Source organism: Scheffersomyces spartinae (genome assembly GCF_019049425.1).
Source record: "Scheffersomyces spartinae strain ARV_011 chromosome Unknown scaffold_2, whole genome shotgun sequence".
Lineage (NCBI taxonomy): Eukaryota > Fungi > Ascomycota > Pichiomycetes > Serinales > Debaryomycetaceae > Lizanozyma > Lizanozyma spartinae.
In genome coordinates, this window is record NW_025065049.1 from 459745 (window position 1) to 473114 (window position 13370).

General features: G+C 36.9%; 5 protein-coding genes across 5 annotated transcripts; 3 read left to right on the top strand and 2 right to left on the bottom strand.

Moving 5' to 3' along the window:
- Nucleotides 1-1462: 1462 nt before the first annotated feature.
- KQ657_002263 (uncharacterized protein) lies at nt 1463-2680 on the top strand (the record flags this gene model as incomplete). Its single annotated transcript, XM_043193035.1, has 1 exon — nt 1463-2680. The coding sequence occupies one exon, from the start codon at nt 1463-1465 to the stop codon at nt 2678-2680; it is 1218 nt and encodes a 405-aa protein (XP_043051423.1).
- A 49-nt stretch (nt 2681-2729) lies between these two features.
- KQ657_002264 (uncharacterized protein) lies at nt 2730-4101 on the bottom strand (the record flags this gene model as incomplete). Its single annotated transcript, XM_043193036.1, has 2 exons — nt 2730-4070; nt 4096-4101. 2 exons carry the CDS (start codon nt 4099-4101, stop codon nt 2730-2732), a joined length of 1347 nt encoding a protein of 448 aa, XP_043051424.1.
- A 760-nt stretch (nt 4102-4861) lies between these two features.
- Nucleotides 4862-7027, bottom strand: KQ657_002265 (Zn(II)2Cys6 transcription factor; the record flags this gene model as incomplete). Its single annotated transcript, XM_043193037.1, has 1 exon — nt 4862-7027. One exon carries the CDS (start codon nt 7025-7027, stop codon nt 4862-4864), a length of 2166 nt encoding a protein of 721 aa, XP_043051425.1.
- An 810-nt stretch (nt 7028-7837) lies between these two features.
- On the top strand, nt 7838-9091 carry RNY1_1 (T2 family ribonuclease; the record flags this gene model as incomplete). The annotated part of the gene is made up of 1 exon (XM_043193038.1): nt 7838-9091. One exon carries the CDS (start codon nt 7838-7840, stop codon nt 9089-9091), a length of 1254 nt encoding a protein of 417 aa, XP_043051426.1.
- Nucleotides 9092-10005: 914 nt separating this feature from the next.
- RNY1_2 (ribonuclease T2-like) lies at nt 10006-11646 on the top strand (the record flags this gene model as incomplete). The annotated part of the gene is made up of 3 exons (XM_043193039.1): nt 10006-10016; nt 10711-10724; nt 10982-11646. 3 exons carry the CDS (start codon nt 10006-10008, stop codon nt 11644-11646), a joined length of 690 nt encoding a protein of 229 aa, XP_043051427.1.
- Nucleotides 11647-13370: the final 1724 nt, after the last annotated feature.

Below are 13370 nucleotides of genomic sequence, written 5' to 3' on the forward strand. Positions count from 1 at the left end.
AATATTATATCAAAGGATCTTTATGTAGAATGGGTTTCCCTATAACGTTGGTGCTGTTGTTGTGATCCTCTTGAATATTGCACACTGCCTAATACTAGTCTTATCAGCAATAAGATGAGATATTTATTTTTGGAACCTACTCTTGAACAAAATCTCTTTAGACAAAACTACTACTTATTGCTTACTTTTTAGCTGGCTTGAAGAGTAGTTTTAAAAAGTTTAACTTCACGAAGCAGAACAAAGTAAACCAACGTGAAACTCATCTCTGTTTTATTATCGCCGATGATATTCATTAGTTTATATAATACTGTACAAAAGCCTCCGCCGAGTTTTCCGTTTTCTTGCTGTTCCACGGTTCATTACCCCTATACAATTTGTTATCAGAAACCATAATCTACTACATGCACCCCTCCTACGTGAATTTCATATCCACTGGAACAAGTTGGTGTTAAAAATTGATATTTATAGAGCCGTAGGGCTGTCACAGGCATAAAAGGTAGACCTCCTGATAAGAAAAGTTGATTACTGAGAAAATGGTAAGCTCACCTTTGGTTTAAATGATCTACAAATTATAATAATAATAATCATGACTTTGTCCCAAGTTGTCCACTGCCCTGTTTTTTCTCTTGATTTCCGTACCTCCTTCTTATAGCTTCTCCCATTTTACATTATACGGTTTACTCTCTTCCATCAGAATTAATTCGTATGTAGGATCACGTGACCTTATCTCGGTTTCTTTTTCCATGTCAATATAGGGGCTCCCTTTTAGGAGTATTAGATTTAGATCAAGTTAAAAGTATGCACTGTCCCGGAGATACATAAGGTTTCCCTTTTCAGTCAAGTCTCTCTGGTAGCGCGCAATTCACTCCTTTTTTTGATTTTGTATCCGTTAATTCCCGATCGTAATCCATCTACCCGATAGGTGAGAGTCTCAAGTTGCCCCGTAATAGGCAAGGTGCGACGCATCCTTCATAAAATCATGAGAAGATCAAAGTCCACTATCACACGACAGTGGCCATGTGTCAGTTCACTAATAGGTGGGTCAACTTTGTGAATATACAAGTGCAAAACTGTGCGTCTTCAAATAAGCCAACACGTTAAACAAAATATAGTTTTAACAGTTGTATTGTTATCATGTTATAGATCATGAGTAGGTCTACCTTAGTTAAGGAGTAGTGTAAAAGAAAAAGTTTCTATCCATCATACCACACAAAAGCTAGGGTACGATGATACTCAATACCATATATCAGAATGGAACCATAAGATCACGTGTTTCTATCGTAATGACCTTACCAATTTTAAACAACAATGGATAAGTTGAAAGCCCCCGTCTACACACAAGGTAAAATCCGGGGTAGCAAAATCGATGATCGTATTCACGGGTTATAAATGTTGAACAGAAGTAACTGGTAGGTGATGTTAGTTAATATTTGGTTATCCAATTCATACAAAGTTTAACCCAATGACTCAATTAACTACTGTCGAATACGATTATATCCAATCATTTATTCCTCTTTACGAAACCCGAGGAACTCGAATTGTTAGCGATGTTTATAATCGATTGTTTGCAGCTAACCCCGAGATCAAATCATATTTTGTTAATCTGGGATTATTCACCACATCGCTGCCTAAATTCTGGACCCTATTAATATTAGATGTACTTTCCAAGTTTCCTCAATGGCAGAACCATGCCCTTGAAAGTCGACTATTTGATGAACTTGTGATAAAGCATGTTAGTGTCGGTTTCCCATCGGAATACTATGAACTTATAGAGCCATATGCTTATGGAGCCTTAGCAAGTGCTCACCACACCACTGTGGATGAACATATTTTTCATACCGTATTTACAAAACTCACTAGTTTACTCAAAGAGAAGGAGGAACAATTGTGTTCAACCTTGCCTTGGAAAGGGTTTGAAAGGTTCCAGGTAACAGGTATCGTCCAAGAATGTAAATCCATAAAATCGGTGTACTTTACGCCTGTTAAAACCAAGTTCAAATTACCTGAAGTTAAACCCGGTCAGCATATTCTGTTAAAGGTAAATCTTGAAGGTGAAGATCTTGTTCGGGACTACAATTTAAGTGCCAATACTTTGGATAACAAATGGAGAATCTCTGTCCGGAACTACAATGGGAAGGTGTCTTCATATATTCACGGAAGCTTAAAAGTTGGTGATATCTTGGACATTGCAGCTCCTACTGGTATTGATGTTTATGACGATAAATTTAAAGCTGCTGCCCGTAGTGAGAAGTTGGCCCTATTCGCTGGAGGGTTGGGTATTTTCCCTTGTGTGCCCTTAATTGAAACAGCTTTGAAAGAGAAAAAGCATGTTACACTATTTTATAGTTCTCACAGTTATCACCACAGACCATTCTTTGATTGGTTAAAGGATTTGAAGAGAGTTTATCACTGGAACTTTAAAATCAGAGAATACTTTACTGTTAAACCTACAGACTTTTCAACTGATTCACTTTCAAATGGTGTTGGAGAATTGGACGATCATCCAATAAGAAACTTAGATATGGAATACTTAACGAGTGAATGGGATTGCTTGATTGTGGGTCCTCCACATTATGCAGCTTTCATTGATCAAGAACTACGCAAGCTTAAAGTTGAAAACATTACCACTTGGAAGTTGGGTTCTGTTATAATTGATGCTGCCCCAGATCCTAATGTTTAGTAGCTATGTGTATAATGTTAAGCTATATATATATATAAATATATGATTATTATCTCAAATATTCATGAGATGGATACGGCAACTCTGTGTCTGAGTGGGAGTAATCATCCATGATCGCAGATCCACTACTGTGATTATGGTCCATACTTGAGCTTTTTCCAATATTAGTAGAGTTGACCTTAAATGAAGAAGAACCTCTGGGAAACAATTTGCCAAGCGACGAAGGATTCACTCGATATTGCGAAGCATTTCCTGGCGGAGGAGATGTAGTATGAGTAGCATTAGAACGAAGGGCAGCTATCAGCACTGGGATACCTGGATGTGAATCCAGCAAATGACGTACCCTACCATTTGGTGGTGAAAAAGTCCCTGGTCCCAGTCTTCCAGGTTGGACTAAATTGCTTTGCTCAGGCAGAGATTGCTCATTAGTTGGTCTGAGAACCGTGGGCGGCTGAAGCAGACTTGATCTTCTATGCGCAGTATGTGGGAATGTTCCCGAAATTACTTCCTTCACTGCAGCTTCTAAATTTTGAAGTTGTTGTTTTTGGAGTTGAGGTCTAGGAGATCTTCCTCTAGGTGGAATAATATTGATGCTAGGTGAAATGGATCTTGAAGGTATTGGTGATTTAGCTCGATCGCTTGGTTCGCCTTGAACTTGTGATTTAATCTTGTTACCGCCCCAGGTGTTGGATCTTTCAATCGAAAGGCCATCTATGTTTCGACCTGAAGTACCCGCATACGTCTTAGCAGGTGCGAGTACTTTATCAATTTGTTCGACCACGTTAGGGGGATCAGAAAGGTTTAATGGAATCTCATCAGCCTCAATTACATCCTCTTTATCACTATTAAGAATATCTGAAATAGGTGTAGAAAGAATGACTTCGTCAAAACTAACAATACGTTGAGGTTGGCTTTCTTGAGCCAATGGATCTGATCGTGGAACCTGCGAATTTTGATTGTTGTTATTGTTGTGTCTTGTAGGTGTATTATTATTTTTATTAATCACTTCTCTATTTTCTATTGGTGGTCTCCTTCTGCCACTATACAATCTAGGCTGATGTCTTCTTTGGTCAGGTATTGCACCCCAGAATCCATGTACTAAAGCGTTGTATTCTTCTTGTAACTTTATAAAGTCATTAACGTAGAAGAGAGTATCTAAAGCATGGTCCATCACTGTTGTTCCTCTAGGTATAGTATGAATGAATTTTAATATTCGGTTAGGTATCGAATGATGATCATACTGATTAAATAAAGTCACCCAAACCTTTAAGATCATTGGAAGCAAGGAGTTCCGAGGTCTAAACACTAACGAAACAATTGGATTAATGATATAAACATCAATATCTTGGAATCCGGCCAATTCTCTTCTGAACAGATTCACTGCTAACAGCTTAAGGTAGCAATAGTTAATGTACATACATCCTTGATAATAAAAGAGCCAGAGCGTAAAAGCAACAATGCCAGGCTTCAATATTATTACCCCGTAGAACCCACTAGACCATTTCCGAAAGTTTTCTAGGTGTTGTATTTGTTCCAATATAACATACCAGAGCCAATAATTGATAAAGTATTGAAGATTGAGAAGGGTTATATCGTTACCTTTATAACTACGAGAAAGCGTAAAGTTGGATATCAGTTTTGCTGTGAGACATGCGGGCACAAGGAAGCAGAAGGTAAATGATATAGCATTCACAATTGAGTCTAGTCGATCAACCCACATGAGGATAGGCTTTGATTAGTTTCAAGGGCAAAAGAGTGAAAAAAAGGTGGTATAATTATACTTTATTATCCCGTAATATGCCAAATTTTACGAGGGGTAAGGCTATGCCCCATATGTAGCAAGATTGGGCTTCTATTGCATGAAAAATCAACACAAATTTGTTGAGCCTGTCATGCATTAAATAACCTTAATAGAAAGAACGAGAAGTGTGACCGTTGAACGTTTTTCAATGTTCGACCTACGATATTTTGAAGATCATCTGTTTTATTCAGGGGTCACTAAAGGACGTTTAGTGTAAAAATACGGCATACAAATCAAAAAGGAATCCAAATATTGTACAGAAAACTTCGATATTATTTTAGGTTGAAAATTAATTAGTATAATACAAGGGGAACTAGTAAACTCACAAATAACATGTTAAAAGAAATGAAGAAGAAAAAAACCGTCCCAAAAAAGAGAAGCTAGAAGCAAAGAAGTTCAATGGCACTTCTATCAAATAGTAGATCAAAAGATTGATAATTTTCATCGTGTAAATTGAGATTCTTCTCAAAGTTTTCTCGATCCCAAGAGTCTTGTAAAACTTGTAAGATATTTGTTGTTGCGACCGAGTTTAGAGTCTTGGAATCTTGAAGAAGATAATTCCGAAGAAATGCTCTTTGCTCATCACCAACTGAAGCACATCCTACAATAAATAAACTCAAATGAATAAGACAAGATGAATGCAGATCACTAGTGACATAATTCAAAAGATCATGAAATACTCCCTTGACTCTATCTTGAAATAAATCAAGATATGCAGGTAATGAAGGGTTTATAATCTTCTCTAGTAAAATGATACAGCCAGAAAGAATAATATTCGAAACTGAAAGGTTAACCCTCAAACTTTTATCACCACCAGGTGTATTTTCCCATTCACCAATTAGTTTCTTCAATTTGGTTTTTGCCAATTCAATTTGTTCTTTGAGTGGCATCACCATGTTCCAGAAATCTTCATTCTTGATATAATTGGGCAGTGATTTATTACTAATACAGTGATGTAAACGTAATAACCAAATCAATTTACCCATAATCTGAAATTCTTCAATAGCACTACCAGTAACTGGATTCAAGACCCACTTAAAATCACTATCATTATACATGTTGACAGAAACAAATTTATTGATGGTCCCATAAAATGAGCTTGGATCAGGTAATTGAACTAAATCTTGTTCAGAACAACACATAATGACATTTGTATAATTGAAAAGTGAAGAATCAAAGATAGTTTTCTCCAATGGAGTTATAGTGAAATCCTTTTCTGCACTCTTCTTGTGTAGTCTTTTCATCAACAACGTATTCAAAAATATCAAATGCTTAGCTAATTGTGACCCTGATGCACCAATAGCCCTATCTCTAAGCAATAAAGTAAGAATAGCTGGGAAAACCCAATCTTGATCACTTAAAGAAGATTTGCTACCATAGCTTTGAGTGAGTTGGCCAGAGGTTTCAGTATTTTCATCTTCATCTTGTCCCTTTTCAAGGACTTCACTTAACATCCTCAAAGCTCGACGATATCGATTTTCTGCCATGGACGAGAAGTTCGGGTTCTTGAAACTCATATACGATGCCCCACAACTTAAAAAGATCTCAAGTAAAAATGGATTGTCAACTATTCCAGACCATTGGGCACAAACAGTCAATTTGGGGGGGGGATGGGAGGGTGAAATAGAGGGCATAAAGTCATTAAGAAAGTGATAATAAAGCTTCGAATTCTCTGGAGAAAGCGTAACGTTTGGTACATACTTGGAGAAATTAATCAATGGAGCATCCAATAAAAAGGCACTTAATGGGGATGATTTATCATGAGGAGAAGCATAGGGTTGAACTGCAGAATTCGAAAACGTGTTACCATTCGATGGCATGGATAAGTTTTCAAATCTTTTCGTATAAATTTCCCCATCGATTGAAGCAGTATTGCTTAATTCCTCGTCTAAAAGCATTTCAGTCTCGTGATCATCTTTTTCATCATTTGATGGTTGAGAGCTTTGAGGTTCGGTATTATTTACGCCATCTGGAACTCTGATATCGGCCAAATCTATGAACATCAGAGGACTAAGTATGCCATCGTGATGTCCCAAAGAATTTTGTTGGTTTAAGTGACTTTCAGCTGGTAAGGGTTCATTATGCTGGTAAGTTAAAGCATCCTCAAAACTTGTAGTCGATGCTGTATTCAAAGGAGACAGAAAACAATTTGTAGGAGTAAATTGTTGTTGTATATCTTCTGTCTTTACTTTTATAGGAGATTGTGGATGTGGATTTGATATTCGATTCTTTTGACCATCAAAATTATGTTCTTTCACAATAGAGAGCCTACCCCTGTTATCCGGTGTATCGTTGGTCATTGATACCATAATAAGCTTCTTAACTACCACGTTCTTATCGTACTGTTCAGCGACTAACTCAAAGCCTTTAGGCATGGCCTGTTTAGGAGTAGAAGGGTAAATACATCGGATATTGTTCCGTTGACATCCCGTACATACGGGACGAACTTCATCACACTTTTTCTTTCTCTTTCGACAGCAAAAGCACCCTGTTTTGGACCGGTTAAGTTCCTTTCTTATCAGACTAAATTTCTGGGATCCAGGCATTTGTAGAATGGAGCATGTGTATTGAACAAAGTATCAGGGACGAGATAAAAAGAAAGAAAACAAGATACAGCAAAATGGTTTTATCGTTGTTGATATTATTGAATTGTGGGGTCTTAGTGTTCGCACGGGAACAAGACAATAGTACTGAAGTTAAGGTCTAACTTGAATAGAAAGTCAATATTGGAGCGCTATATTTCACTAGTGTCAAGATTCAAATTGTTTCGTTCCGTCTAGAGATAAATATTCATCCACTTTTTTTGATATCACAATCAGCTTATAACCTTTTGAGTATACAAGTATATTGTGTTACAATAAAGAAAGCTTCAATAACATAAAACAGCAGAAACTAAAACATATAAATAAAAGAATCGCAATCTGATGATTTCTTTTCTATTCAACAATCACTCCAAAACAATAAACCTATCAATAGAACGATCCATCAAGTTAGGTAAGGAAAGAAGGAGAAACCTTTCACTTTTGACCTTTTGTGTTAGCTACTTTATGGCCTTTAGTGATGTTTTATATGCACCACCATCGGAGTAGTCCTAACGCTCTTCTATTTGGAACTGGTTACCCGTTCGGGCAGCCATAGCCGTTGCGCGGAGGAGGGTGCCAATCTGGACAAAAGTTAAGCAGTTCCAGTGCCGGGTAACCTTTTAAATTGAATGCTAGTGCCGGGTAAGTCTTTCTGACAACGTGCAGGCTGAAATTGAGGGAGGAGGCAACGTGAGTAAAATCCATGGAAACTTGATTACCTATCCTACAACGGTTGTAACGTGTTGTTGAACTTTCCCCCAAGCAGTAGTGACTATGAGAGCTGTTTTGCTATCACTTTATTTATTTGCTGAGGCCATTGCTTTCTCTATACCGCAATTGCCATTACCATTGAGCTCTCAACTCCACCAATTGGACTCTCCTTCATGTCCAATTGATATCTCTCCAAGTTGTTCCAACTCCACCCCGATATACGATACATGTTGCTTTGAAAGCCCTGGTGGTGTTCTTCTTCTGACCCAATTCTGGGATTATTATCCTGCTGTTGGTGATAATGAAAGCTGGACTCTTCATGGGTTGTGGCCTGATAACTGTGATGGTTCTTATGAACAATTTTGCAATAACGCCTTAGAGTTGGATGGAAGATTTGACTTTGAATCATTGTTCAATAAGTTTGGGGACTCAGAAACTTGGGATACGATGCAGAAGTATTGGCTTAATTTTAATGGTGATGCTAAAAGTTTATGGATTCATGAATATAACAAACACGGGACATGCATTAATACTCTCAATCCAAAGTGTTACGGATCTCTGTACAAAGAGAATCAAAATGTCTACGATTACTTTAGAAAAGCAGTCGATTTATATCATAAGGTTCCCACTTATGAGTTTTTAACTAGCAATGGAATCTACCCTGATGCTGAAAAAACTTATACCAAGGATGAAATAGCTAAGGCTATATCTTCCAACTTCGAAGGCCATTCTGCATTTTTCAAATGTAATCGTTATGGTGCTTTGCAAGAAGTATGGTACTTTCATCACGTAAAAGGAAGCGTTAGAGATGGAGGCTTCCTTCCAATTGATTCAATGATATCCTCTAATTGCCCATCACAGGGCATTAAATGGTATCCTAAGGGCTGGACACCAGGGAATCCATTACACCCAACACACACAGGGCCTGGCTCGCCAGGTAAACCTTCTGGAGTTCCAGGTTTAAGAGGCCATATTAAATTGACTAACCACAACGGATGTTTGATCAGCAATGGTAATTGGTACCAATATGGAACCTGTGCCACTTACACTCTTTTGAAGCTGGAATTTGGAGGCTATAATGTAAAGTCTTCTAAGGGATATTGTGGTGTTATTGATGGGATTTTGCAATGTAATGCTAACATTTCTCCGTCAAGAAATCAATTCCAATTAAACAAACTGTCAAAGGCTATTTCATATGGAGGAATTGAAAATTTCTGTTTAAGATATGATTTATCCCACGGTAGTGGAAAGTTTGTGCAAGTTCCAGTTGAAGTTGGTGGAGACTGTGCAGATAGTTTCAAGTTGATCTTGCAATAGACATTTGAAAAGTACAAAAGTCTTATAAATCAACATTTATTGGATCTATTATCTTCTTAGTGTGGTAGTTTCAGCAGGCATTCTTTTTTTAGAGTTCTATAAAACAACATCATACATCCACAAAATGAAATTAAAATAGCTGATGTAAAAAATGCAAGTGGAATATGAAGCTCCCTATATAATTTCCATTATGTACGAGGTAGGAAAACGAAATCGTACATGCATCCTATTCGGCACAGTTGGTAATTTATATAAAGGTGCTTTTTAGATCAAGTATTTCCCTATTAGATAAAATATTTATTCCTACTGAACATCTTAAATGTAAAAGATCTAATCAATTAGCACCTTACTCTAGGGCTTCTCGATGTACTACCTGTCGTGGTAACCTGAGGACTGCCTTGCTGCCAAAAAAAGCATAGTTTGGATAAAAGATATAGAAGCCCATTCCATATTAATTTATAACTTGTCTTAACATAAAGATAATATAGACTTAAATAGTTTTACTCTATTCAATTTAGAGCAATTGTTGTCTGATATTCAGCTTTGATGTCTTAACATCATCCACTTTCTTAAACATCTAGCATAATATACATACTGGCTCTTGACCTGTGATAGAAGAATTAAAGGATTCAGATTTCATGCATCAATTCTTATTATCTTGTTCTTCGCGTGTAGACTCAAATCTATTTTAGTATGAAACTAATAGCTTAATTTCGTAACAGTCTACGGTACTCTCTTAATTGTAATACACATTTGGTATAGGAGCTAATGCATCTTCTCTTGTTCATGTATTTTTGCCGGAGAGCACTCTCATACTAGTAATTATCACATATACACATAAAAATTACCACGCCTTTGCATTACAATAGCATGCAGTAAGCTTGGGACCCCTGCGATGTGGGGATACTCCTAAGATGACTGGTAGGTAGGTTTGAAGCCAAGTAAAGATTGTATTTCAGATTTAATGCTTTTGAGTTATATATGACTTAAGATACGAAGTTATCTTTCATCCGTAATTGATTGTGGGCATAATCATCACTCCACTTCACAGGCAATTCGAGCTAATTTATGCATATACGTAAACGCATTCCTTTATCAGGCAAAAACTGAGTTGCTTCACCTATCACCACTTCAAGTTTGAAGTTGTTATAATTGGTTGAAAAAATAGGTCTTGGTAGATACATAAGAAATTATAGAACTGAATGTTAAAAATAACTATTGCTAAACCCCACATTACATTTCATTTACACTTAAATCGCTGTACCCCGTACATTATTGACTTCCGCATTCGGTTAGACCTACCGAGAAGATCTAGAAAATAAGCAAATATATGCATTCTCACCATCTAGCAAACTTTATGCAACACATGGGCCTATTTTATGACCAATTGGATCGAAGTTTAGGATCGAAGGTTAGTGATTCAGTGAAATCATTAATCTCTAATAGTACACATTCTATTGTTAGACTAAATTGGAACATTTTACTTAGCAGAATTGCTTTTCTCCCACACTAATGATACCATTGCATTGCTACCCCGTTCCCTTAATACATGAACGTAAGTAAACTCAAAACGCCGCGGACTATTGAAGGTGTCCGTACTACTTATTATCATAGTTCAGTAATTCTAGTAGTGGTATGAAATGATTCCTTGGCCTCGGGTATAAGAATGAATCGAAAGCACAATTTATTTTTGGCTTGGAAAACTCATTCGGGTGCAAAATACCAAGTCTCAGTTTTACAGCACAATGAAATTATCACTTACATATTTCATAGCATTGGCCGTCGCCAAACAAATTCCTTTAAATACAGATAGTTCATGTCCATTGGATCTTCCTTTTAGTTGCACAAACTCCACACCCATTGGCAATACATGCTGCTTTGAAAGTCCAGGTGGTCTTTTAGTGCAAACACAGTTTTGGGATTATTATCCTGCTGTGGGTGATGACAACTTATTTACAGTACATGGACTTTGGCCGGACTTTTGTAATGGAAACTACGAAGTTAGTTGTTGTAACGACCTTAATATAACAAAAGACTATGATTTTGAAAGCTTATTTACAAAGTTCGACGATTATGATTCATACCAGTTTATGAAACGAAACTGGTTGAACCTTAAGAATAATGGTCCAGATTTATGGGTAAATGAATGGAATAAACATGGTACTTGTGTTCGTACAATGAGACCAAAATGCTATGATAAAAATGACATGAAGGGTCGAAACTTATATGAATATTTTACTAAGACTCTTGAATTATTTTACCAACTCCCCACTTACCAGTGGATGGTTGAAGCGGGTATTTACCCTGACGCAAAGAATAAATACAAATTATCAGAGGTTGAAGAAGCCTTAACAAAGGGTTATGGCAAGAAACCACATATCAGTTGTAACAGGCATGGTGCAATCAAGGAAGTGTACTACTTTCACATCGTTAAGGGCAGTGTAAGAGATGGTGAATTTGAACGTACGGATGCTATTATCTACAAGCCACCCAAATATGAATGCCCAGATAAAGTAAAATGGTATCCAAAAGGCTGGACACCCAACGATATTTAATAAAATATTTGGTGTTTATGGCTTTTCTACATTGGAAACAGCCACATTGATACTTAGTAGTTTCAGTTTTTATATAACTTTGAAAGCCTGATCGAGAGCAATCTCCATCGAATGAAAAGCAACACAAACTTGTTTACCGTGATTAGAACCTCCGTATTGAGGACGGCCGCACAACAGCAAGGCTGTAACACTTATTTAACGGATTCGTATTCTAACCCCATTCCGATCTTAATTAGTTCTCTTTGTTACTAACCACTGTCACAGGTTTTTGGCAAACTGTTAGCACTTTACGGTTTCGCATACAAGCAATATGATTGCTAGATTGTTGTTAAAACAAGCTTAGAACCAATTTGTGTATGTAAATTTAGTGAGCTCGTGCTTTTCATAATAAAGTTATGAGCTCAAGGACGTTCTACTACCCATGCTCATAGACAAATAATGTAGTCTACTTATATCAATAAGTAGGTCTGTAGCCTCTTACCTCTAGCCAACTAGTTTTAATTTGGAGCAGCCATATTAGGGCTCACTAGTGTACATATTATCTGTAGTGTAGTTGGGTTGCCTAGGTATGGGATTTATCTGTGAAAGCTGGTCTCCGTTGCGTTAAATATCACTAGTGTATCTCACTAGTGTTTTGTGTGAAGCATCGAGCATAAATCAACTTCTAGAAGCCCAGCTCGATGTTGGTGTGCTACTCCTTGATAAGGGAACAACTTAGTACACAACAACCATGGCAAGCAAACTATAAAAAGAATCAAATTCAGCAATTAATGGTTTGTATATCTGGCAAGAAGATTTGAAATTAGAGTTAATGTAGGCATCTCCCCACCTATCAACATTTGACACTAATGCAGTGTAATCAAGCGTCCCCATCACTAGCTGTGAGTGCAAATGCAGATGACCATGCCACAGTAAGAATGATTATAATAATGGACACAAACAGCGTACAAGAAGCTTATACAAAAAAAAACTAAAAGGACATTAGTGATTTCAAATATGCCAACTCCAGCATTAGCAGCACTTCTACCACCGTATGCTTCAAATATAATTGGAACATCAATACCTATGACAACAAAAAAGGAGTAAAGTATTTATAATACTCTTGTTAGTAATGTAAGAACGGAAAATTTGTTCATGGCTTTTACAGATTACATAAAATTTTAGTAGTTGTAAATTTGAAAATATCTAACTTTTTGGAAACTTAGTGGAAAGAATTCTCAGGTCATATCGTATTCTTGGCTAACCTTCTGTGACTGGATGAAATCATTAAGCATTGCCGGGTTTAGCTACGAGGAGTTATCATGCAATTGCTGAAGATGATGGGAATCTTTAGCGGCTGCAAATCTTGCTTATTTTATTACGATGAATAAATTATGCAGTACTCAATCTGGGTGTAACACAGACTAATAGGTGCTGACATGGATTTAACTAGATCAAATTTTGGTCCCAAGAGCGAAGAGATAGCAAAGAATGGAAAGAGATAACGAAGCATTGAAAGAGTGCAAGAAATAAGAATTAACTGACGATTCACATTATACTAAATAGAACTCAAGACGCAAACAAGGTGTGAGGTGTTAACTATTTTTACATAGATGACGTTTGTAATATTTAACGTAACTTTAACCTAGTATGACCGAAAACCAAATACTTGAAATCTGATTCATTAAGAGTCTAGTATCCCATGCAAATTTAGAAAAGCTAGTAGCGGAAAAGTTAATCCAAGT